The 22,912-nt window shown below is 40.0% G+C and overlaps 1 protein-coding gene and 1 pseudogene across 1 annotated transcript; both read right to left on the bottom strand.

The window, feature by feature from the left end:
* Nucleotides 1-3,028: 3,028 nt before the first annotated feature.
* LOC125261822 lies at nucleotides 3,029-6,709 on the bottom strand (annotated as a pseudogene).
* Nucleotides 6,710-7,931: 1,222 nt separating this feature from the next.
* LOC125261820 (protein phosphatase 1 regulatory subunit 37-like) lies at nucleotides 7,932-21,602 on the bottom strand. The gene is made up of 7 exons (XM_048180366.1): nucleotides 21,000-21,602; nucleotides 13,610-13,804; nucleotides 11,556-11,668; nucleotides 10,543-10,687; nucleotides 10,329-10,433; nucleotides 9,698-9,783; nucleotides 7,932-8,617 (listed from the first exon to the last, which is right to left on the bottom strand). The coding sequence occupies exons 1-7, from the start codon at nucleotides 21,600-21,602 to the stop codon at nucleotides 8,053-8,055; spliced, it is 1,812 nt and encodes a 603-aa protein (XP_048036323.1). The 3' UTR covers nucleotides 7,932-8,052.
* Nucleotides 21,603-22,912: the final 1,310 nt, after the last annotated feature.

Genomic DNA, 22,912 nt, shown 5'->3' with positions numbered 1-22,912 from the left:
TATGCAAAAATGCTTGAAAACTGATGAATCTGCAGGAGCTGGAGGATTTTTCTGAAGAACAGAGCTCAGTTTAACTGTCAGGACAAACAAGAGACTCATGAACAACCATCACAAAACATAAAAACAGTCGTGGATCATCAGGTAACCACACACAGTATTGAGAATCAATGGTTCACATACTTATGAATGGGGTTATTTTAATAAATTCAGCTATTGTTTTGTCTTGTGAACTAAATGCAAACATCTTTTATGTAAAATATCTTACTCAGGACAGTACTAAACAAAAAATAACATGCATTTTTCATGAAGAGAACCGCTGCCCAGCCGACTACATTAAACTGCTGGTCAAAGAGGGACGTTAAAAAGAATAACGCATGTACTGAGAAGGAGGTATGAGAATGTTGTGTAATACACTCCACATAAATTTTAGCTAGCTAATCCATTGCAATTCAGCCATAACTATCAGTGTTACTGTAACCAGTTACCAAAACAGCCGTCTGTTTTGTTAGTTCATTTTTCAATAGTGTCTGTAATTATCAATGACAAAAGTATTCACATGGGTGTTTGTTTTCTTCCTAAATCAATCTGACTTTTGAACAAATTGGCTGAATGAACAATTTAAGTGACTCACTCAATAAAAAGGCGAAACGCTGCCGCCTACTGGCGGTTTCAATATTTCACATAATTTCTTTCTTTTTAGAATCACTCAGTTATGTTAGAATTTGATGAATGATTAATTTCATAAAGTTATCAAGTATAGATGGATAGATAAAGAAGAAATTAATTATCCAATGACACTACACATAAAACAGATTATTATTATTTTTAATTAAAAAAATAATAACAGGCAGCATAGCAACGTTCAACCCCCCAATGTTGAAACCAAATCTACGCCCTTTGGTTTCCGGTCTGATGCATTCGCATGCGTTTGAATGGAAGTCAATGGAACGAAAAGTGCTGTGTAACCGCCCCTTGAGATTGATGCGCACATTGATTAGATTAAACTATTAGGACGCTCAAGGTTCAATGCAAAAGGAGATATTTTCTTTTACAGAAATCTCTGTTTTTGGACTACAACAAGCTTCCTGAGTTAGTGACATCACTTACCCTAAAAATTACATAAACCCACCCCTGAGAACACAGCTGGGCTGCTTTAGAGAAGAGGAAGAGTTGTTGTAGTAGAGTGTTGTTGTCATGCCGTCATTTTACGCCGGACTGCTTCACAAACGAGGGTCAATTCAACACAAAAGATGAACATGACGGCACATGCTAGTGGATGAGTTGAATCAACTCCACAGCAACTACATCAATTTATCCACTAACCATTCAGAAACGTCCAGTTTCATTCTAAAAGTTGTAACTTCTTCCTGAGTCTCTCCATCAGTGTCGACTCCGGTTTGAACAATGTAAGGCTGAACACCGTTACTGACAATCCTCATTTTGGCTGCGTGAGATTCTCCAGCTTTGTTGTTGTTGAGCTGTTAAAGCTCCGCCCTCTTCTGGAAAGGGGGCGGGAGCAGCAGCTCATTTGCATTTAAAGGGACACACACAAAAATGGCGTGTTTTCGCTCACACCCGAATAGAGGGTATGCACGTGACATCACCGTCGACCGTTAGGACTGCGGTCACGCCCACTGAGCGGCACAAAGACTGAGCGGCAGCATTGGTTTTCAGCATGAAGGCCACAAAAAAAACACACAAAACACATCCAAAATAGGAAAGAGCTTTGTGATTGACTGTACAAATAGCTTTGACACAAAATCTGAGGTGTATTTTTTACAGACTGCTGAAAGCTACAGAAAAGAGAGCAAATGGATCACTGCAATTCACAGAAACAGCTGGACTAGGCAGAGGAACATGGATTTGCAGTTATCATTTTGTCAAATTGTTGGATTTTGAGGTAAATTCATACCGTATATTGTATTGTTATATATTGTATTGACAACTCATCAATTAAATATTTACCATCATATATTCTACATAATTTGGTGTTTTTAAATAAACACTGACAAAAACCACACAAGTTTTAGGGCTGGACAATATGATGATATATATATAACATTGATATAAGTGATCACTCTTTAAACCTACCTATATTGTAGTTATATAAAGCGTTCACAGGCAGATTTGCTTTATGTATTTCCCCGGCATCAAAATCAGGCACATATAAATGTCAGGAAACACGATTCCTGGCTGCATGTCAATATCCGTGGATTAGGTTTATTTGACAAGTTGTAAAAAATACTTTCAAGTCCAACCTTTAGTGTAATCGTTTGTTTTACTCGCGTTTTCGATCCAGTCATGCAGCTCGTTCTTTTGCCTCTCAGTCCAGCTGAGGGAGCGCGTTCCGTCGGGAAAGTGATGTCGATGCATACCCTCTATAGGGGCAAATTTGACAAGCTATAATAAATGATCTGTGGGCTGAAACTTCACAGACACATTCTGGAGACACCAGAGACTTATATTACATCTTGTGAAAGGATGCACGTCTCTGCCTGCTGTCCTTTGCTCATGCACATTACAATAACCCAACCCGTGTGCATGCGGACAAGAGAATTTACGTCGTGATCAGTGTTAAAACCAAACTTTCCACCCATTTACTCATTTAACACGTGGCAGGTAAAATTGTTGTGCAAATTTACCCTCATAGCATGTATCATACAGGCTACAATATAAAATCTTTTGTTTCAGTGTACTTTATGGTTGCATTTGTAGTGGTGTAGTGATATCTTTGTAGTTATCATTCGGGCATGGTCCATCTGTAAATTTATGAGTATCAAAATATTTCAATTCAAGAATTCCATTTAGAATTCCACACCTGAAGATGCATTGATCACAAAAACTTATATTTATAATGATAGATTGTGGACTCTGCATAGTAATAATGAAGAAGATTATAACAAATTGAAAGAAAAATTAATTAATGATAGTTCATTGATTAGACATAAGAATGAAATTTCAGCTCAAGTCATACTGCTCAAAAATGTTTATTGCACAGATAAAAATACAGCACATTCATTGCTGTTCTGTGTTTGACAACTGAATTAAATATTCATAATTGCTCAGGTCAAGTCGCCAATCAAGAGTTTATCTCCAGAGCCCTCATAGTTGAACCAAACATGATAGCTGACGTAATAACCATTGTTGTACATGTAAAGTTTCTGATCGGCGGGGTTGTAGTCCAGGTAAACATAGGAGTCCTTGGAACTTCTCAAAGGGAACACTAACATAGCTTTCCTGTTCTGTGCGAGTGTCAAAGGTGTAAAAGATCTCCTCAGTTTTAGAGTCTACAGACCTGGTTGCATACAGAACCCCACACACCATGAAAGTGTTTCCTACAGATGGTTTGAAAATACTGGTCTGCCAAACCTCCTCTACCTCAAATGACTCCTCATTGATCTTTCCCTAAAACCAGTTTACCCTTTGATTCCTCTGTGGCGTAAGCTACCCACAGGCCGGACTCATCGGCTGCGAAGTCCAGGTTCTGGTTGGCCGAGTAATGATATGAGAATCTGCTGCTGGCCTTGGGAATTGGCCTTGAAGTCTGAAGCTGTTCACACTGGTCATGTTGAACTTTGCCATACTAAAAGGTGCTTCTGTACTGATAGTACATGGTGTTTTCCTCGCACAACGTAGTTGTTTCCAGTGCCTTCGCCAATCATATTTGATAATCTGTCGAAAAGCTCATGTGTCTTAAAGGCCTGTCTCATGATCAGTTTGTAGTAGTCAGTGTACTGTGTGATTTTAGTGACCAAAGTGTCGGTAAAGCCGTAGTACCAGTACATGTTCTCAGAGCCAGGCAAGGGCTTGGAGTCTTTACCCCATCCTCCAATACTTGAAACCTCCATTCAGGTCTGCATTTAGCTGGCTGATGATGGGTTTGCTGATTCTTCTAATTCCACCGTGATTGCAGACTCCTGATAAACAGGTAAGTGAGTAAATAATCATAGATAATTCAAGACAGAGTTACACGTTCAGTTTCACGTTCTTTATATAGAAAGACTCACCAATGTTGGGGTTAAAGATTTCATTATGCCGTATCTCACATGCCTCTAGTTTCTGCTGAATAATTAAATATTCTCGACGTGTCACAAGAACCAGGTTCTTGTCATAGGTGATCTCCAGTTGAGTCAGCACAGAAATAATAACACTGATCTGTTTTCATCAAAAAGAAAATTTGATCAAGTTAATCTGTGATTCAGGGTGTGAAATCACCCAGAATAGTGCACCACAGAGTTACCATGCATGCAATTATGCAATTAAATATATGCAGTTTTAGAGTCTCCAGTTCACCTCAAGTCTTTGGGTTGTTGAACACCCAGCAACACTTAGGAGAACATGCAAACTTAGTCAATCTATTTTGTTGATCCTGAAACTACATTCCTCTCTGAAAATGTAGTCCTAATCATATCCCTACCCCTAAGCCTAACCTTAACCATAACTTATCCCTAAAATCATAGGGAAATGATAGGTGAATAATAATGATGTAGAAGCACCTAACCCTGGTTGTAAGCCTAAACTTGACATAAACTGTAAACATGTCCCTCAAATCTGATTGGTTGATAGGAATGTTGTTCCAGGAATAAGTTGTATTTGGTCAAATCACGTTCACCTAATACAGAAAGGCCTCTCCAGCAATGCAAGAATCAAACCGGGGACCTTCTTGCTGTAAGGCGGCAGTGCCACCCACTGAGCCACCGCGTGAAAACTAGAAACTCAAAAAGACGAACTTTGATTGTTGGATGAGCAAAGCCTCACCTGGTCACTTGCAAGAGTTTGAAAAGGTTAAATACCCTGCTGAAAAGACCAGCATGAATTACCATGCCAGACTGGTTAGTGTTGGTTTGGTGCTAGTGTAGCTGTTGAACCAGCTTTACCATGTTTTAACACCATGAAGATTAGTTTATGGATGTAGCTTGAAATTTACAGGAGAAGTTACAGTTGAAAATTTTGGTGTTGGAACAGGGATTTTGAAAACAATCAAACTCAAGCTTGTACAAAAGCTGTAGGTTGTCAACCTTTGCTTTGTCAACCCAACCTTGATGAGAGGTTCAGAAAGTGTCACCTGTTCACGTATGGTTATAAGCACGGCAGAGGTGGTTTGCATAGACGCCTGAAGCTCCACAATTAGAGCCTCCACTTGCTTGATCTTGATTTTCACCTCCTCCAATTGGAGCTCACTGTAGGAGTCGGGGTCACCCTCCATCAGCTTGATCAGCAATGTCAGGTTCGTTATCTTTGCTATATAGATGTTTAGTTTAACCTCGTAAGTCTCCACCTGCACAAGAACCATTAAAGAACCATTAAAACATCTGCATATGTCACTTCAGTTCAGTCTCGTGAGTTCATGAGATTGCACCAAACCTTGCTAATCTCTATCTCCAGTTTGTAGTTGATCTCAACTGCTGTGCTCTCCAGCAAGATGAGCTCTCCGATTGGAAATGTGCTGTTGGGCAGGAAAGCCTCACATATGCATTCTCCACTGGCGCTGCCCTCAGCCCAGAGACTCCGGGCCTACAGGAGAGAGGTGAAAGCCATCAGCCTGTCTCCTCTTCAACATCAGTTTGCATTCATGCATTTGGCAGACACTTTTAATCTAAGAGATATACATTGCATTCAAGGAATTCATCTTAGTAGTTCATGCATTCACAGAGAATCAAACCCATGACCTTGGTGTTGCTGGTGCTATGCCCTACTGCAGATATGACAAAATAATCCCAGCTCTGATCCAGTTCTAGTATCAAAGTATACAGCTGCAGTTGCTGTGTAAATGCATTCATGCCACCTCTGAGTACTGTTAAACAGTCTGTGAAAGACACCTAAATGCAGCATCAGGTGTGTTTCTGTGCCACCTTTGCCATGTAAATTTGGCACCTGTTGAGTTCAGCTCCTACACACTTGCCTAAAAGTTTCCAGTGATCCTGCAGACCTTGACCTAGGCAACATTTCATAGTGGGGCCAATGTAGGCATGATATGGGCTTGAGGTTTGGGCTCTATACATAGGTTTGAACTATTCAAATCTCATCTTAAGACCTACTTTTTCATTTAGCTTAGTCAAAGCAACAACAATCATATCAATAAGTCTCATGTATCCTGTGCTTACTGATCATTGAACTGTAAAACACTTTGTTCAGTTTTTGCTGCTTTCAAACATCAAGAAGTAAACTGTACTCACCCCCTCGACAACAGCAGACCTGAAGAGGACGAAATAAAGAAGTGTGACGATCATCGTGCATCAGTTAGTTGTGTTGCAGGAACAGGGCTCTCTAGATTTTAAAGACCATCTTATCTTATATGACAATCAGCATCTGGATTTTTCACAGCAGTATTCTCTGACAAATGACGATGTTCAAATTTGTCTTTTACACAACACTGCTAAAGCAATTACATTTTTATGGATTTAAGGCAGCGGGTTGAAACAGAGAGGAAATAACAGGTGTGTTTTCACATGAAATGTCATCCAGGGCAAGACTTGCAATCTAGCAATTTAGATAAACTAGCAATAAAAAGGAACGATGTAAAGAAACACTTATGTATGTTTTGTCATTGTTATCATCAGGTCACCCAACTAAAGAAATATGATTAAATGAAGAGAAAACTTGTTGTATGGAAAATATGTTTACCAACAATCTATAAGCAAAATGAACCATGGTCCCAAATAAGCATGACACTACTGAGTAACTTTGGGCTAAATCTGCAACCCTGTAAATATTTTGAGTAATAAATTATAACTGGAAATTTCTTTTCAATTTATACTGATCTCAGCTATAATTTGGTATAAACAAATAAATTGTATGTGTATCCTGGTGCTTTGTATACTACCGTAAAAATTGGTATTTACTGAATCAGTATTTAGAAGAAGTATTGGTGTTAGATGACATGCCCGTTATTTTGGGAATTTTATGTAAAACATGAGTCTCATCGACCTGGAATCACATGCACTAAAATTTTGTCTTTCTGTCAACTTTATTGACCTCAAAAATTTTAAATTCACATTCTCAAAGCATTTGCATATAAATAAAACAGCACAAAATCATAACAGTACAAAACAACAAACATGTACTGCATTTAATGTGGTACGAACATCTCGAGGGAAGCACAGCAAGAAGGTTCCCGGTTCGAATCCCAGCTGTACCAGGAGTAGGGATGGGCGATAACGATAAGTCTAGTTGTTGACGTAGTTTCGTGCGTGATCGATTCACTGTTCACGTGCGGTGTGAAAACAAGCATGGCGGAAGGTGGACATGAGGCTGAGGAGGAGTTTGTTGTTAAGCGAGGAGCTACCTCCACAATTTGGAACTGGTTTGGTTATAGAAAATCAGATGCGGAGCAACTGAGGCCATATCGCCCATCTCTAACCAGGAGGACATTCTGTGTTGAGTTTGACCTGAATCTTATAAAGCAACAGAGTCTGGGCCAAATCTCGCTTACAATTGGCACATCTGCCATAAAAATAAATAAATAAATAAATAAATAAAAATACAAATAATTATGTAGCAGCTGCAATAGCTGTTTTCTGACTGTTATGGGTGAGTTCTTGGGTAAAGAGTGGAGTTTGTCTCTTTTCTGTCTGACATTTGGGGATCCTGGCCCTGTTTGGGCCAGTATGGCTGATTTCTGGGCACATGAAAGACATTGTGGGTGAGTTTTGGTCTGCTTCCGGCATGGATCTGGTTGATTTTTTGCAAGCAGCTTCTGGGTGAATCTTGGGCCATATTTCCATGTGGGCCAAACTCACAGACAAAAATCAACCAGATTGGTTCCAGAATCAATTTGCTATCTGGGATGTCTTTAGAATGTAGGGGAAACCAGAATCCCCAGAGGAAACCTTCCAAAAGGACAATATATATATATATATATATATATATATATATATATATATATATATATATATATATATATATATATATATATATATATATATATATATATATATATAAAGTCCATATATCTCATGTGCTATAATATTTAAAGTCTTCTGAATGTTGTTATTCTCTGAAGATTTTCCCTTTGTGGAGCTTGACAGGCATGGACACCATATCCTTTTGACATTATACCTTTTCTTTTCTTTTCTTGGTCTTCTTTTTCTTGCCTTTAACCTTTGCTTTACTGGTGGGCTCAGTGTTTAACGCCGGCCTGGATCTGGTCAGGTTAGCAGTGGGGCTGAGTTTACTGCTGGCCACACTCGGGTTGGACGTGGAGTGCAATCCTTGAGCAGAAGTGGGTTTGCTGGTCAATGGTTTAGGGATGCTGGCGAAAAGGTTTGGCTGTGAATATGAGCGCATGTCTGGTGATCTCGAGGGGTTCCCTATCATGGGAAGGTGCACATGCTCGCTGCTCATGTTATTGACAGAGTAGCGGCTGCTGTTGGACATGATTATATGGTGCCAGGAGCTGAGCGGGGTGGCAGAGAAGTGCTGGGGGCCGCTGGAGTCCTCTTTGGCAGCGCCTGGAGATATTATCATGGAGCTCCGTGGCGTGACGGCCTCTACTGCGCTCTCAAAAGTTTTGAGGATCCTGTCGCTCTTCTGCTTCTCCTTCTTCTGCCGTGACTCCACTTTACGCAGTTGGCGGCGGTGGTCTCGCATCATCTGTTTCCTAGTATCTGCCAGGCCTCTGTGGGGTAGCAAGGCAAAAGTTCAGCAATAATAACTGCACTGTGAAGGTCTTTTTGGTCAGCAAAGTGCAATGAGAATAGAAATTAGTGTCCCAGGTGAAAAAAAAGTACATTTCTATAATATACTTAAAGTGCTCTATTTTCGTGCACTAATTTTGTACTTAATATACTAAAAATTCATCTTTAGTACTTCTTAAGATCATCTTAGGAACATCTAAGTGTACTCAACTGTATATTAAAAACACATTTTAGTTCATATTTTTCATGCTGTCTCAAAATAGCACAGTTGAGTACACTTAGATGTTCCTAAGATGATCTTAAGAAGTACTAAAGATGAATTTTTTGTATAAAGTATAAAATTAGTGCACGAAAATAGAGCACTTTAAGTACATTATAGAAATGTACTTTTTTTCACCTGGGGTAGCATACCTATATTCTATGCCAATTCTAGGCTTTATGCACAGATTTAATCTTTTTACCATACCCGTTTTATTATCCCAACTTACAAATTGCCTTGTGTCCAATATCCGTGTTCACATAATTCTCCCGCTCAAATTGAATATCCCATTGGCTTTTAATGTGAACGCCACATTGATCCTCAAGTTTTGAATGTTTTAGGTAGTTCTTATAATGCTGATGTGTATATATATTTATTTAACTGTAATGTCACTGACTGGGATTTCACCACTTTCTGTCATACTTGAATTCAGGTGGTTTTTAGCGAGCACTCAACTAAAATTAAAGCTCCACCTCCTTTAATGATGACACTTGTGGTTTGAAGACTAAATGGCCCTCAAAACAACAAGGTGACTAATAATTATTTACAACAGCTAGTACAAACAAATTAAAGCTACAAGAAATACACTTATATGCTTACTGAAATATTGCAGAGAAGCACTGATGTTTGAACACTTCAATTCTGCCTATGTAGACAGATGACAGTGTGAGAACATGATCATAAAGTTGCAGTATTGGTGAGAACGGTCCTGGTGTACAGAGTCTGTGTGCTTTATCATGCATTAATATTTAACGACTACATTATCTCATTGTTTGTGGTAGAGCGATAAAGGAGAGTCCACCTGTAGTCCACTATGCCTGTTCGGTCTCTGTCCAGTCTCTGAATCAACTCCTCAATCTGGAATCTCTCCAGTGGGATGCTGGATTGCTGTAGGTGTGACCAGAAATAATGAAATGCATGTCATTTAATGTTTAGAGTTACATAATCTGCCTAGTTTTGCAGTACCAGACGTTTGGACTCATCTACTCATTCTTAAACTATTTTCCACAGAATAATAGTGCAGTCCCAGCTAACAGAACATACATTCTGGCAAGGTTCTCTCAAAGTTACGAACAAAATGTTCTTCCGGTAACGTTTGTTCAGAATTATCTTTTCTATAACAATGTTCTCAAAACGTTATCACAAAAACATTTTTTTTTAACCTTTTTTTAATTATAAAATGTTACTACTTGTTTCAGAATGTTCAGAGAACATTCAAATGTAACGTTCACATAATGTTTGAGGAATGATACAATGGAATGTTCCCTTAATGTTCACATAATGTTTTTTAAATATTTAAAAAGAATTGGACGTTTTGAACGTTCAGAGAACACTCAGGAATAATGCTGTAATAATATATTTTTATCATCCGGGCTCATGATGAAAACTGAAATAACACAAATCTTAGTGTGATAGAATGATGTAGTCAATACCTGAACGGCTTTTCTGAAGTCTACGACAGGAACACGCATTGTCCCATCTTTGTCTATGTTACGGAAGAAGTCCCACAGACGAAGCTTGCGCTGATCAAGGTAATCCTGCAAAAACACAATTCAGAAAAACATCAGACTTGAAAAATGCAAAAGTTTCGCCAATTTGCTAATAAGACTTAAGCGGTCTTAATTCCCATGAGTGTAGACTATCTACCTGAATAACTTTCATGGGGTCAATGCGTTTCCGAGGCTTTTTGGCGATAAAGCCTCCAACTCCTCCATACTGCACCTCCAGACTGGGATGTTCCTGACAGATCAACTCTAAGAGCTGCACGAAGTTCTCATTCACCAGACACGTTCTACAAACACAAGCATCATTGTGCAAAGAAAACAGATTTTAATCCAATTCTGCATTTTACTGTTATATTCAATTGACCACTGGTTCTCAACTGGTGGCTCGAGACTAAATGCAGTAAAAGGACAAAACACTTCCTGTATGTGATGTCTGTCTGTCTGTCTGTCTATCTATCTACCCATCCATCCCTACCTATCTATTTACCCATCCATCCATCCATCCCTACCCATCCATCCATCCATACCGATCCATCCCTACCTACCTAGGGATGGATGGATAGGGATGGATGGATGGGTATGGATGGATGGATGGGTAGGTAGGTAGGTAGGGATGGATGGGTATGGATGGATGGATAGGTAGGTAGGGATGGATGGATGGATGGGTATGGATGGATAGGTAGGTAGGGATGGATGGGTATGGATGGATGGATAGGTAGGTAGGGATGGATGGATGGGTATGGATGGATAGGTAGGTAGGTAGGTAGGGATGGATGGGTATGGATGGATGGATGGATGGATGGATGGGTATGGATGGATGGATAGGTAGGTATCCATCCATCCATCCATCCATCCATCCTTCCCTACCTACCCATCCATCCATCCATCCATCCATCCATCATTAGTTTATGTACTTTTCTTGATGCCTTCATCTTTTACATTATTTAAATGTACCGTACTGTTGATTCCTTTTTTGACCTCCATACTGGATGCCTTGTCAGAACAATAAATAAAGCCGTTTTGTTTTTTTAAAGACATTATTTTGCATACTGATTGGTCTATGCAGGTTATGGTCATGTTAATATATTTCAATACATTTTGTAGGATAAGCAGACTTTGCTGGCTCATGCTGAAGCAAAAGCAGTTGAAAAGCACTGCTGCACAGCACTCACACATATGTTGATCTCCTCAATGGCAGTTTTAGGTGTGTTCTTCACTACATTGATCAAAGTAAGAGCCCCCTCTACTGTCAGTGAGTTATACGCCAGCTGTAAGGAAACAATTATCAGTATATCACAGATGATACTTCAAAATATGTGTTCATTCAAGTAGGTTTTAGCACAGTTGTAAGTACACTGCAAGATATGTATTTTTTTCCTCTGTATTTTTGTCTAGTTTTCCAGTAAAAATATCTAAACATTCTTAAATCAAGATACATTTACTGGAGAAGTGATATAGTGACCTAATGATATAATGTTATTTTCTGAAAACTAAGTGAGTTTCTACTTAAAACAAAGACAAATATCTATCAGCAGGGTCATGAGAAAAAAACATTCAATGGGGAAAATTTATTTTTCTGATCCTATTGGCAGACATTTGTTCTTGTTTTACAGTTTTTCTCAGTCGCTTTGATGCAGTTCTCAAAACAATTAGTACAAACTGCAAAACCTAGTTGATAACCTGCAAAAGCGTGTCACTTGCTCAAAATGGATAGGTCATTCCTCAAAAGCAAGTATTCGTGTCAATGAAAGTGTCAGTGTCATCAAGATGAAAAGTCCTGACACCATTGTTTATGAGATAGTCAAATGGCTTTGTCATGTTTTCATTATGACAGTTTACTCTGTCAATGTTTTCCAATGCAAAAAAGTCAGATCTTGGTGACACTACCTGAAAATGCTCAAGACAGCACTATATACTATTTGCACAGCCATTTGAAAAATACTGTAAAGTTACACATTACTGTATTTAGTGAGGTAACTGAGTACAAGACACTGAATATGTATGTTTCACATTTTTACTGCATATGCTCTTTGCAGTTCTAATTTGTTCACAGCATTGTGCAAAAGAAAAAATACACCCTTATTTGCAACAAACATAAACTCCCTTTGGGTAGAGCTGTGCACAACTGTAAACAATATTTATACACACCTGTTCTCCAGACGAAATGTTTGAATAATTGAATTTACAGTGGTTCTCCCAACATTTGGCTGCACCCTTTGACCAGCCTCAGCCATTGTGAGGCCGTGATTGACAACATGATCCACAATTGTAGCCCTGATTTCATCAGGGATCTGCCTATTGGCCTCTTCTTCCTCTTCCCCTGTTTTGTCCCCTTCCCCTTCTTCCCCGCACCCTTACCCCTCTTCCATGAGGCTGACCTTCCATTTCTGTGTCGCAGTATTGTAGAAATGGTACACACTATGTCCTGCTTGGTTCATATATGCTTGTAAAGTGGGGGTTTATGGGATTCACCTCTGACAGTGATTGTAGAGAAGTGGCTTATCATTGGTTGCAACTAATGCTTCACACACCCCTTCTCATCAGTGAAAGTTGAGATTCACTTGAGAGAAATTGTTCAATTTAGGAGACATTTTCAGGAAAAAAGATTTTAAAAAAAAATGTGTAAAATTTGCTTGACAGATTTTGACAACTAGTTCAACATTTTTGTATGTAATGACTCAAGCAATGAAATGAGGACTATTAGTTTTATATGGAATGACTATTCAGCATTCACAAGTATAGTTAATTTTGACTGACATGACATAAGCAAATGATAATGTTATAAAACAGCAGAGAGTTGTATGAAAGCAATTGATGCATGTCCAAAAGCATTTGCAATTTGTTCGAAGGAATGAGAAACTGCTACTATGATGTGCACAAATGACTAAATGTTGTGGAGGTTGAACTAACTGTTGTGCAAATGTAAAACACTTAAATTTGACACATTTTCCAAAAAATAAGACCTAATATGCCATCTTGCTTCTCAAGTAATTGATCTAAGAATGTTAGATATTTGTACTGGAAAACCAGACAAAAATACAGTAAGAAAGTGTAAATACCCACAACACAACAGCTTAGAGGTGGTGATTCAATTGCTCACTGAATGAACTGTTGCATAAGAACATATTGCATTGTAGTTGTGCATTGTTTAAAATGGTGAATTCGATATAATTTGAGAATAATAGAGTCTTAAAGTCCATCCCACCCACCTGCAGCACTCTGAGAGTATCGTTAGCCTCCAGCCCCTTACACAGCAGGCTCGCTCCTTCATCAGTGATGCGGTTGTTGTTGAGGTCCAGGTGCACCAGCGTGTTGTTGAACTTGAGTGCTTCACCCAGAGCTAAAGCGCCCTCGTTTCCAAAGCCGTTCCATGACAGATCTAAGTGTTTCAAAGTCGTGTTGACCTGAGGAGAGGGAAATCTATTTTCATGATTTGCACAATGTGACACTGAAATGCATGTACAAATCCGATTCCAAAAAAGTTGGGACACTGTACAAATTGTGAATAAAAACAGAATGCAATGATGTGGAAGTTTAAAATTTCAATATTTTATTCAGAATACAACATAGATGACATACCAAATGTTTAAACTGAGAAAATGTATCATTTTAAGGGAAAAATAAGTTGATTTTAAATTTCATGGCATCAACACATCTCAAAAAAGTTGGGACAAGGCCATGTTTACCACTGTGTGGCATCCCCTCTTCTTTTTATAACAGTCTGCAAACGTCTGGGGACTGAGGAGGCAAGTTGCTCAAGTTTAGGAATAGGAATGTTAATACAGGCTTCTAGTTGCTCAACCATCTTAGGTCTTCTTTGTCGCATCTTCCTCTTTATGATGCGCCAAATGTTTTCTATGGGTGAAAGATCTGGACTGCAGGCTGGCCATTTCAGTACCCGGATCCTTCTTCTACGCAGCCATGATGTTGTAATTGATGCAGTATGTGGTCTGGCATCGTCATGTTGGAAAATGCAAGGTCTTCCCTGAAAGAGACGACGTCTGGATGGGAGCATATGTTGTTCTAGAACTTGGATATACCTTTCAGCATTGATGGTGCCTTTCCAGATGTGTAAGCTGCCCATGCCACACGCACTCATGCAACCCCATACCATCAGAGATGCAGGCTTCTGAACTGAGCGCTGATAACAACTTGGGTTGTCCTTGTCCTCTTTAGTCCGGATGACATGGCGTCCCAGTTTTCCAAAAAGAACTTCAAATTTTGATTCGTCTGACCACAGAACAGTTTTCCACTTTGCCACAGTCCATTTTAAATGAGCCTTGGCCCAGAGAAAACACCTGCGCTTCTAGATCATGTTTAGATATGGCTTCTTTTTTGACCTATAGAGTTTTAGCCGGCAACGGCGAATGGCACGGTGGATTGTGTTCACCGACAATGTTTTCTGGAAGTATTCCTGAGCCCATGTTGTGATTTCCATTACAGTAGCATTCCTGTATGTGATGCAGTGCCGTCTAAGGGCCCGAAGATCACGGCATCCAGTATGGTTTTCCGGCCTTGACCCTTACGCACAGAGATTGTTCCAGATTCTCTGAATCTTTGGATGATATTATGCACTGTAGATGATGATAACTTCAAACTTTTTGCAATTTTTCTCTGAGAAACTCCTTTCTGATATTGCTCCACTATTTTTCGCCGTAGCATTGGGGGAATTGGTGATCCTCTGCCCATCTTGACTTCTGAGAGACACTGCCACTCTGAGAGGCTCTTTTTATACCCAATCATGTTGCCAATTGACCAAATAAGTTGAAAATTGGTCCTCCAGCTGTTCCTTATATGTACATTTAACTTTTCTGGCCTCTTATTGCTACCTGTCCCAACTTTTTTGGAATGTGTAGCTCTCGTGAAATCCAAAATGAGCCAATATTTGGCATGACATTTCAAAATGTCTCACTTTCAACATTTGATATGTTATCTATATTCTATTGTGAATAAAATATAAGTTTATGAGATTTGTAAATTATTGCATTCCTTTTTTATTCACAATTTGTACAGTGTCCCAACTTTTTGGGAATCGTGTTTGTAATCTTGTGGAAAATCAAGGGGGGGGGGGGGGGGGGGGAAATATAAATTTTATACTAAAAAAAAAAAAAAAAAAAAAAAGTAACCACTGACCTTGAAGGAATTTAAAATATGAATCATTAAATTCTGTATACACTTTAAATGACGTGCTGCTGTTCTGTAATGTCATTGTTAAACTTTATGTTGTATATTTCCTGTCATTGCTTGTGTTTAATGCTGTGGCAATACTGTGTGTAAAAACAATCATGCCAGTAACAACTGAATTGAATTTGAAATGGCTTGCTTTAAATTCAGAGTGTGAATTTTTTTAATGACAGGAAGAGAAATTTACAAACAGACGAGTTTGATTAGTCTGACACAAGTTTTGCAATAAAACATAATTATAGTTACATCATTCACAAGTAATTATGCCTATTTGTTCAGATATCTACAATACATTGTTCCCAATCTGATTAAACTATTGTTCTGGCATGATCACTTTTATGGCTAAATATCTCACTTCTTACTGCTGCCGTTCAGGTCACAATAAATCGCCACTCATTGTATGGTCTAAAACACGCAACTGTCCTCATGCTATGCTGCAGGAATGTAATATGAAGATTGTACAAAGTAAACATTTATTTTCTTTACCAGCACTGTCAAAGTGAATAACACATAGCAGGCACATACCTGGTATAAACATTTATATCCTATCGATACAATGTGCCGTAACGTGGATTAAACATGTGTCATTGTTTTCAAATACCTTCTTTTTCACAGTCAACACTAAATTAACAAAAACAGTTTTCAAATGTATACACTCAGGAGAGCTGTTACAGAGACTCAGGCAGGAAAATGTAATTGAACCCAATACAGTTTATTGAACAATGTAGAAACTGATGGAACAGCACAGCACTGAGGGAACAGACAACAGGTGAGTATGCAGGCAAGCTGGTCAATCACGAAATGGCAGCAATATGGTAACGTTTTTGAGTTTTAAACTGAATAGTTATGGCAAGCAGGCAAAGATGGCAGGTAAACAACAGTCTAATGGAAGGAAGTGACAGAAACAGAGTTCTTGATGAGCGTAAATGGAGTGTTCCAGGTGAGTATGAGGGAAATTGAGACCAATCAGAGTCTTAGAGCAGATGAAGGAGATCGTAGGAGACTGGGAAAAAAAAAATGGATTACACTAGAGACTGGAGAACAAATGAGACGTTGGGAATCAGACAAGTAATCCACCGGTAGATCTACGAAGGGAGTATTAACTATCAGATTGGTAACCAGACACAGAGTGAGGAGTGAAAGGAGTTAAAGGTCCCATTTTTCGTGTTTTTTTGAAGCTTTGATTGTGTTTATAGTGTGCAATATAACATGTGTTCATGTTTCGCGTGTAAAAAAACACAGTATTTTTCATATAATTTACTTCTCTGTATACCGCTGTTTCCACTGTCATAAAAACGGGCTGATGACTTCCTTGTTCTATGAAGTCCCTCCTTCAGAAATACGTAACGAGTTCTGATTGTGCCAGCGGTTCCTGTGTTGTGATTTGACAGCAGCTTAGCGCTCCTTGCCCGGAAAGGTCACGCCTCTTACCATAACGTGGAGATGCACGCGCTCAGTGTTATTGTAAACATGTCTTTAATTTTACCCTATCAATTTGAGCCGGAATCAGACCCGGTGATTGGACTGCGGGATGAAAATAACAGCGTTTCGACGACATGGCGACAAACACACTCTACAAACGCAACTCTTGTGTATTCCTGTGGGCGGAGGTTAGTCAAAAAACTGTTTTAGTGACGTCATTAAAGAAGGAAGTTGAGGGATGTAGTCCAAACTGGCTGTTCGATGTAGGCGACTTCTGTTAAATAAAATATCTCGCTTGGCATTGAACTTTGAGCTTTAAAATTTTACAGATTTTATTTATACTCTAACAACAACATTACACACTAACTAAAGTTTGAAACATGGGATCACGAAGAACGGGACCTTTAATGTAGCCGTGCTAATGAGAGTGGTGATGACTTGCAGGTGATCAGCAGTCCGGGGAGAGTGAAGGCAGGGAGAGCCAGGTGTGTCCATGTAGAGTTGGGGTGCTCGAGCTCAGATTCGAGCCGTTTCTCAATATGCGTTCTTGTCTGTACTTTTGTTCTTGTGAAACGTCATCAGTCGCTGCCCAAATACTGTTCCAATTCAAAGTTCACATCTAGCCAAGTTACAGTTCAAATCCCCAGATGTGTTCTTGAACCGCCCCTTTTATCGAGGATGCATCGAGAGGCGACTTGTGCGGACTTGAGACAGCCAGGTATCCCAGAATGCATCTCGCAGTAACCAGCAAGCGTCAATAGTAAAGGAGAAAACCCACGTAATTTAAACATATCACTGTTATTATGTCATTATATGTAGTTTTAAGAGTTTTTCAGGCGAGAATGTACTGGTTTAAAGCTCAAATTTGTGGTTCATTGATTAAGATAGCACCTTTCTGAAAATTTGATCTGACGTTGTGGGAGTTGTGAGATCCAGGCGTTCACCGGACACTCAGCACTCTTGTACCAGCCTTACCTCGGCTAGTCCTTCTGACGTTTGCCGCTGGCTCTGATGTCTCTGTAGTGGTTAAACATAACATAATTCATCTTTTGTAAATCTAACAGGCGATCTTTGGTCTCATGAATCTATAATTTGTTCCGTGGCAAATCATTTTGGCTGAGGGCAAAGTGACATTTCATAACTTTATATATTTAGGCTATTTAACTTTACTGTTGTATCCTAAAGCACTGATTTTGTATGCTTGACTGAATTGTTTGCTTTATTTCTTATTGTATATACTTATACCTTTTATAATGGCTATTATTGATCATTAAAACTGCCATTTAACAAAAAGAGACAGGGTTGTGTTTTATGTTATATTTCATTTTATTAGAGTGAAGGTAATCAGAGTATGCACATATATTAACATGTTTAATATTTTTGAAATGTAAACAAAATGAGGCAGGGTTGTTTAATATTTTGTGTTGTTATAAATACTATGCAGACATTGAAGATAATCAATGAACGCGTTGCCTGAACCACATTTGTGAGGCTATTAATTAATATGTTTGTTTGTTTTTTAAATAAAATGATGTTTTATTAACAAAATTCGGGAGGAGCAACGTTCAAATAATCGGACTAATCATCACGTCATCTCGGCCAGCTGTCAGCAATCAGTAATCAACATATCTACCCAATCAGCGTTGGGGGAAAGCATATATATTAGACACGGTCGACTCACCCATATTCCTCGACAGTTTGACAGCATCTGACCCGCCCTAAGTTCCCACCGTGTCCGAAATTAATCTCTGTGTGTCCGATGAAGAATCTTTCGTCCACAAGGTATCTTTGCCACAATCCTCTGGCCTTACTAGGAGCAATTACACCGCCGCCGATTCATCTCGGGGGCACTTCAGCCCAAACAAAACGGTCCCCGCATGCCAAGACGCCGAGGCCGACTTTCGTCACTGCGGTCGAAACATCCGTGATTTCCTTCCGTGTATTTTCCTAGTTCTGCCCAGTCTATCTTTCCTGCCATAAAGAAATGGACAACAAGGCAGTCGAGCACCAAGCTTGAGTCTCGGGCAATTTCGCCTCTTCCCGTGAAGAAACGGGCCTTCCTCCAGCATCAGGCCGCCGCAGCAGGCCTTTCAGCAAAGCCGCGCCGCAGCGCAGATATCAGTCCAAGCCAGCTGACACTTTCCACCCCATCGGCTCAACCCAGCAAAAGCACAGTTAAAATCCTTCTCGTTTTCTGTCACTGAATTAATTTCCACAGTTATGCCATCTGTATCAATGTTGATCGAGGGAATCCACGTTTTAAACTTTTCTGTAAAGTTTGCCGTTCTAAATTACGGCACGATTGTGGTTTAAACACGCAATCAGCTGATGCACGTATGACGTTAATATTACATGCATACAGAATCATTGAAACTCGGAACTTATTGTCCTCGCTGTCCAGCGATTTATCAACAAAATCGCTTAGAAACTTAGTCATAATATGTATTTCTGTTTAAGTATAACCACTGCTTCAATATTGGCGACGCAGAGACTGGTAGGAAAAATTATTTTCAAATCATTATTTTGATGCATTTAAATAAATCTTACCGTTCCCTTTTCATCTGTATCTGTTTTATAACGAGCATAATTTGTAAGTAACTTAACAAACCAGACAGATAACCAATGAATAAACTATTATGTTGCAGTTTGGAAGTATGGAATTTGAGTAATTTCCAGGTCTGGATAGAAAAGAAACCAACATAAATAAATATAAATGAACAATGTTATACAAGCAGTGTGTTCATGGTAAAATTTTAGTGATTGTTGAACACAATTAAAATAAATTCAAGGTGCACATTCTTATTATGCAAAGCTCTGTCTTTTACAAATGATTCTCTTTTGATCTTTACTAAATAAATGTGCTTGTGACAGACCAGCAACAGTTAAAGAACAAAGGATCATCTAAATCATATTGTACTTTGCTGTTTGATGATCTTTCAACATCAAACAATGAGAGTTCAACAGTACTGTCTTTTACAGTATCAAACCATTGTGTCAGAGGTGAATATGCAGGTTTAAAGGATTTCAGGCCTTTTTCGAGAAAATAAGAATATGTACAAAATTTAATAACTTCTCTCTCTTCCCTGCACAGTTTCGCTGAGCTCAGGTTTCCAATCGCCCCAGATAAAACGATGGGTCCAGCCACGTCCATTGAATTTCTGGGCCTTAACTAGAATACAGCTAATATCCAGGCCTCACGGCATAAGGAATCAATAGGATATTTGTTCGCTTCCACCTTCCTAAACAGTCCAAACTGTTCTAAACAGGAATTACTATCTTCGATCAGCTACTTAAACCTCATGATGTGAGTAATTCCACAAGGCCACTCTTTCATCTTACATCTCCTCACTCTTGTATCTTCAATTCATGTGCTAGAAACAAGCGTCAGGCCGCAGCAGCAGTAAGCTTGGACCGTGCCCCAGATTCCCTACTTTCCTCCCTCTGCTTAGCCACACATTGCGGCTTTCACCGGCGCCGCACTCCATCCAAAGATGCCTGCCCCTCTTGGTGAACGCCTTCACTCCAAACATGAGGATGCCTCTACTAGTGAAGCAAGCTCAGCTGTCTCAACCATTTCATCCCGCCATCTTTCACCCTACCTCTTTTATCTTTGGTCTACAGTTCAACTACGGACCCTAGCGTGAGGCTGCCTCCGCTATCGGCACAGGCCTAGACGTCCTACTTTCCCTTCCTTCCTTTTCTAACCACCCTGTTCCTTCCCAGGCTCCAGGGGCAAACCCGAGCGTGAAGCTGCCTCCGCTAACGGTGCAGGCCCAGATGCCGCAATTTCCCTTTCTCAGTTTCCCTCTTTTCTAACCTCCTCATCCCTCCCCTGGCTCCAGGGGCCGACCGAGCGTGAGGCTGCCTCCGCTANAAAATAAAAAACAACAGATAAAATGACCCACTTACTCAGTTTAACTTTACAAGTATATATAATAATTATCAATGTATGGCTCTCTAAAGTGTTATGCATTGGATAAAGTTTAAACTCACGCTGCTGTTGTGTCCGGACCACAGCACCATGGCCTGATTATGAGCAGAATCTCCAGACAACGCAAAGGTGGACGTGATCATGTGGGGTTCATTCTGCCTCGGACTCTTCCCGGTATCGTCAACTCCTCCGGTACGCCTGAATTCGAATCGAGAACTGGCCGTGCTGTCAGACGAAAACAGACTGCGCTTGTCCCTCCTGTTTACTTTGGTTTCCTCTGGAGACCATGTTGGATTAACTTTTCCGTCTTTTTTCTCAGCTGGGCTCGCCCGTTCCTCTTGGGAAATGTGCGCGCTCTCCGGTTTCTCTCTCCAGGACACAGAAGGAGACTTTATGTGCGCTTCAAGGGAAAGTTGAGCTCCACCAATTCCCCACTTCCAGTTTTTATCAGCGCTGCCGTCCAGTACACTTCCAAAATCACGGCTGACAAAAGCCGTTGCCTTCACTTGTGCCTCATTCCGGCGTATTGGAGCGAAGCACGAGGTGCAAGTGATATCTGCTCGCGCTGGGAGCGGCACGAGAGCGCAGAGAAAAAACAGGGTCCAGTACGTCCAGCTAGACTCAAACCCTAAGACGTCCTTCATCTTAATCATCCTCACTCTCATTTTCACCTTTTACACCCTACCAAGCAAGTTCCCTCAAAATCCAAACATATACACCTAAAACAACTTTTCGCCACGGTAGTGACGTTGAGGGGGATACCTGTGTAACCGTGAATGTATCTGATGTGCGGGTTCGGTCGGATCTGAGCTGGGTGTAGTTACCGGAGGGGTGGAGCTGCTGAGTGACACGCTCTCACTCACTCGCTCCGGCATGGACCGAGCTCGGGAGCAGAGTGTGTGACAGGTGCGCGCGCGGGGTATAGCGATGGCCCCCCGAGGGTAATCCGCGAGCAGAGACATCTGGAGCAGTCGAGACGGCATCTTTTCATATTAATATGTAAGCAAGAAAACAACCTCGTCTGCTGTCACATCAATGAGAGACGGATTTTAAATACATAAAAACAACAAAATGATAACCACTGATAAATCTTCATTTTAAAGTTGAAGTAAATTAGTTTTTACTGTGAAACTAATCGTTCTTAAAGAAACTTTTGTTATTATTTACTCACCCTCATGTCCTTAAGTGGAACATATATTGTAAAGAATCTGTATGCACCTCCTTTCCATATAATGGCAGTTCATTGTAACCACATCTGTCGAGCTCCAAAAAGTGAACAAAAATACCATAAAAGTGGTCCATATGACACTTTTGAAGCCATATGCTGAAAATTGAGATTGTTATTTCCTTCTACTGCAGCTATCTAATTTTACTGTTAGTTCTGCATATTGAACGTGGTGAGCTGCTGTGTTTCAACACATAAGCAATGGGATTTGGTGTAAATGATGTCAAAGATAGTAAGGTGAATTGACATGGAATTTTTTAAAATGCCGATACAAATGAGTTCCCTTTTTTCGCTCTTCAGCGACCCGCCCGCTCCTCTCATCTCCTTCCCCTCTCGATCCAAGGCAGGAAACAAAGTGGCCCAATGCCCGCATGCAGACCTCCCTGTTTCAAGAGCGTGGTCCACGCTTCCTCGCACAAATCCTTGCAGATTCGCCCTGGGGATTGTTTTATATCAGTGGATCTGAAAGACACTTATTTTCACATCCAGATTGCCCTCCTTCACAGACCATTCTTGAGATTCACATTTGAGGGGGTGGCATACCAATATACAGTCCTTCCATTCGGACTCTCTCTCCACATGATGTTTTATTAACAAAATTCGGGAGGAGCAACGTTCAAATAATCTGACTAATCATCACGTAATTTCGGCCAGCTGTCAGCAATCAGTAATCAACATATCTACCCAATCAGCATGAATGAAAGCATATATACGTATAAGACACAGTCGACTCACCCATATTCCTTCGAC

This window comes from Megalobrama amblycephala, unplaced genomic scaffold, assembly GCF_018812025.1.
Source record: "Megalobrama amblycephala isolate DHTTF-2021 unplaced genomic scaffold, ASM1881202v1 scaffold495, whole genome shotgun sequence".
In the NCBI taxonomy this organism is placed as follows: domain Eukaryota; kingdom Metazoa; phylum Chordata; class Actinopteri; order Cypriniformes; family Xenocyprididae; genus Megalobrama; species Megalobrama amblycephala.
Note: the sequence above shows the minus strand (reverse complement) of the source record. Positions and strands in the feature narration are given on the sequence as shown.

Bases quoted from the DNA above. Each gene is read 5' to 3' on its own strand.
- LOC125261820 (XM_048180366.1), bottom strand. From the start codon at position 21,602: ATGAGAGTGAGGATGATTAAGATGAAGGACGTCTTAGGGTTTGAGTCT. The intron at 9,784-10,328 runs GTATTGACTACA...TCACACCTACAG, and splicing joins ACTTCAGAAAAGCCGTTCAG to CAATCCAGCATCCCACTGGA. The intron at 8,618-9,697 runs GTGGACTCTCCT...GCTACCCCACAG, and splicing joins ACAGGCATAGTGGACTACAG to AGGCCTGGCAGATACTAGGA.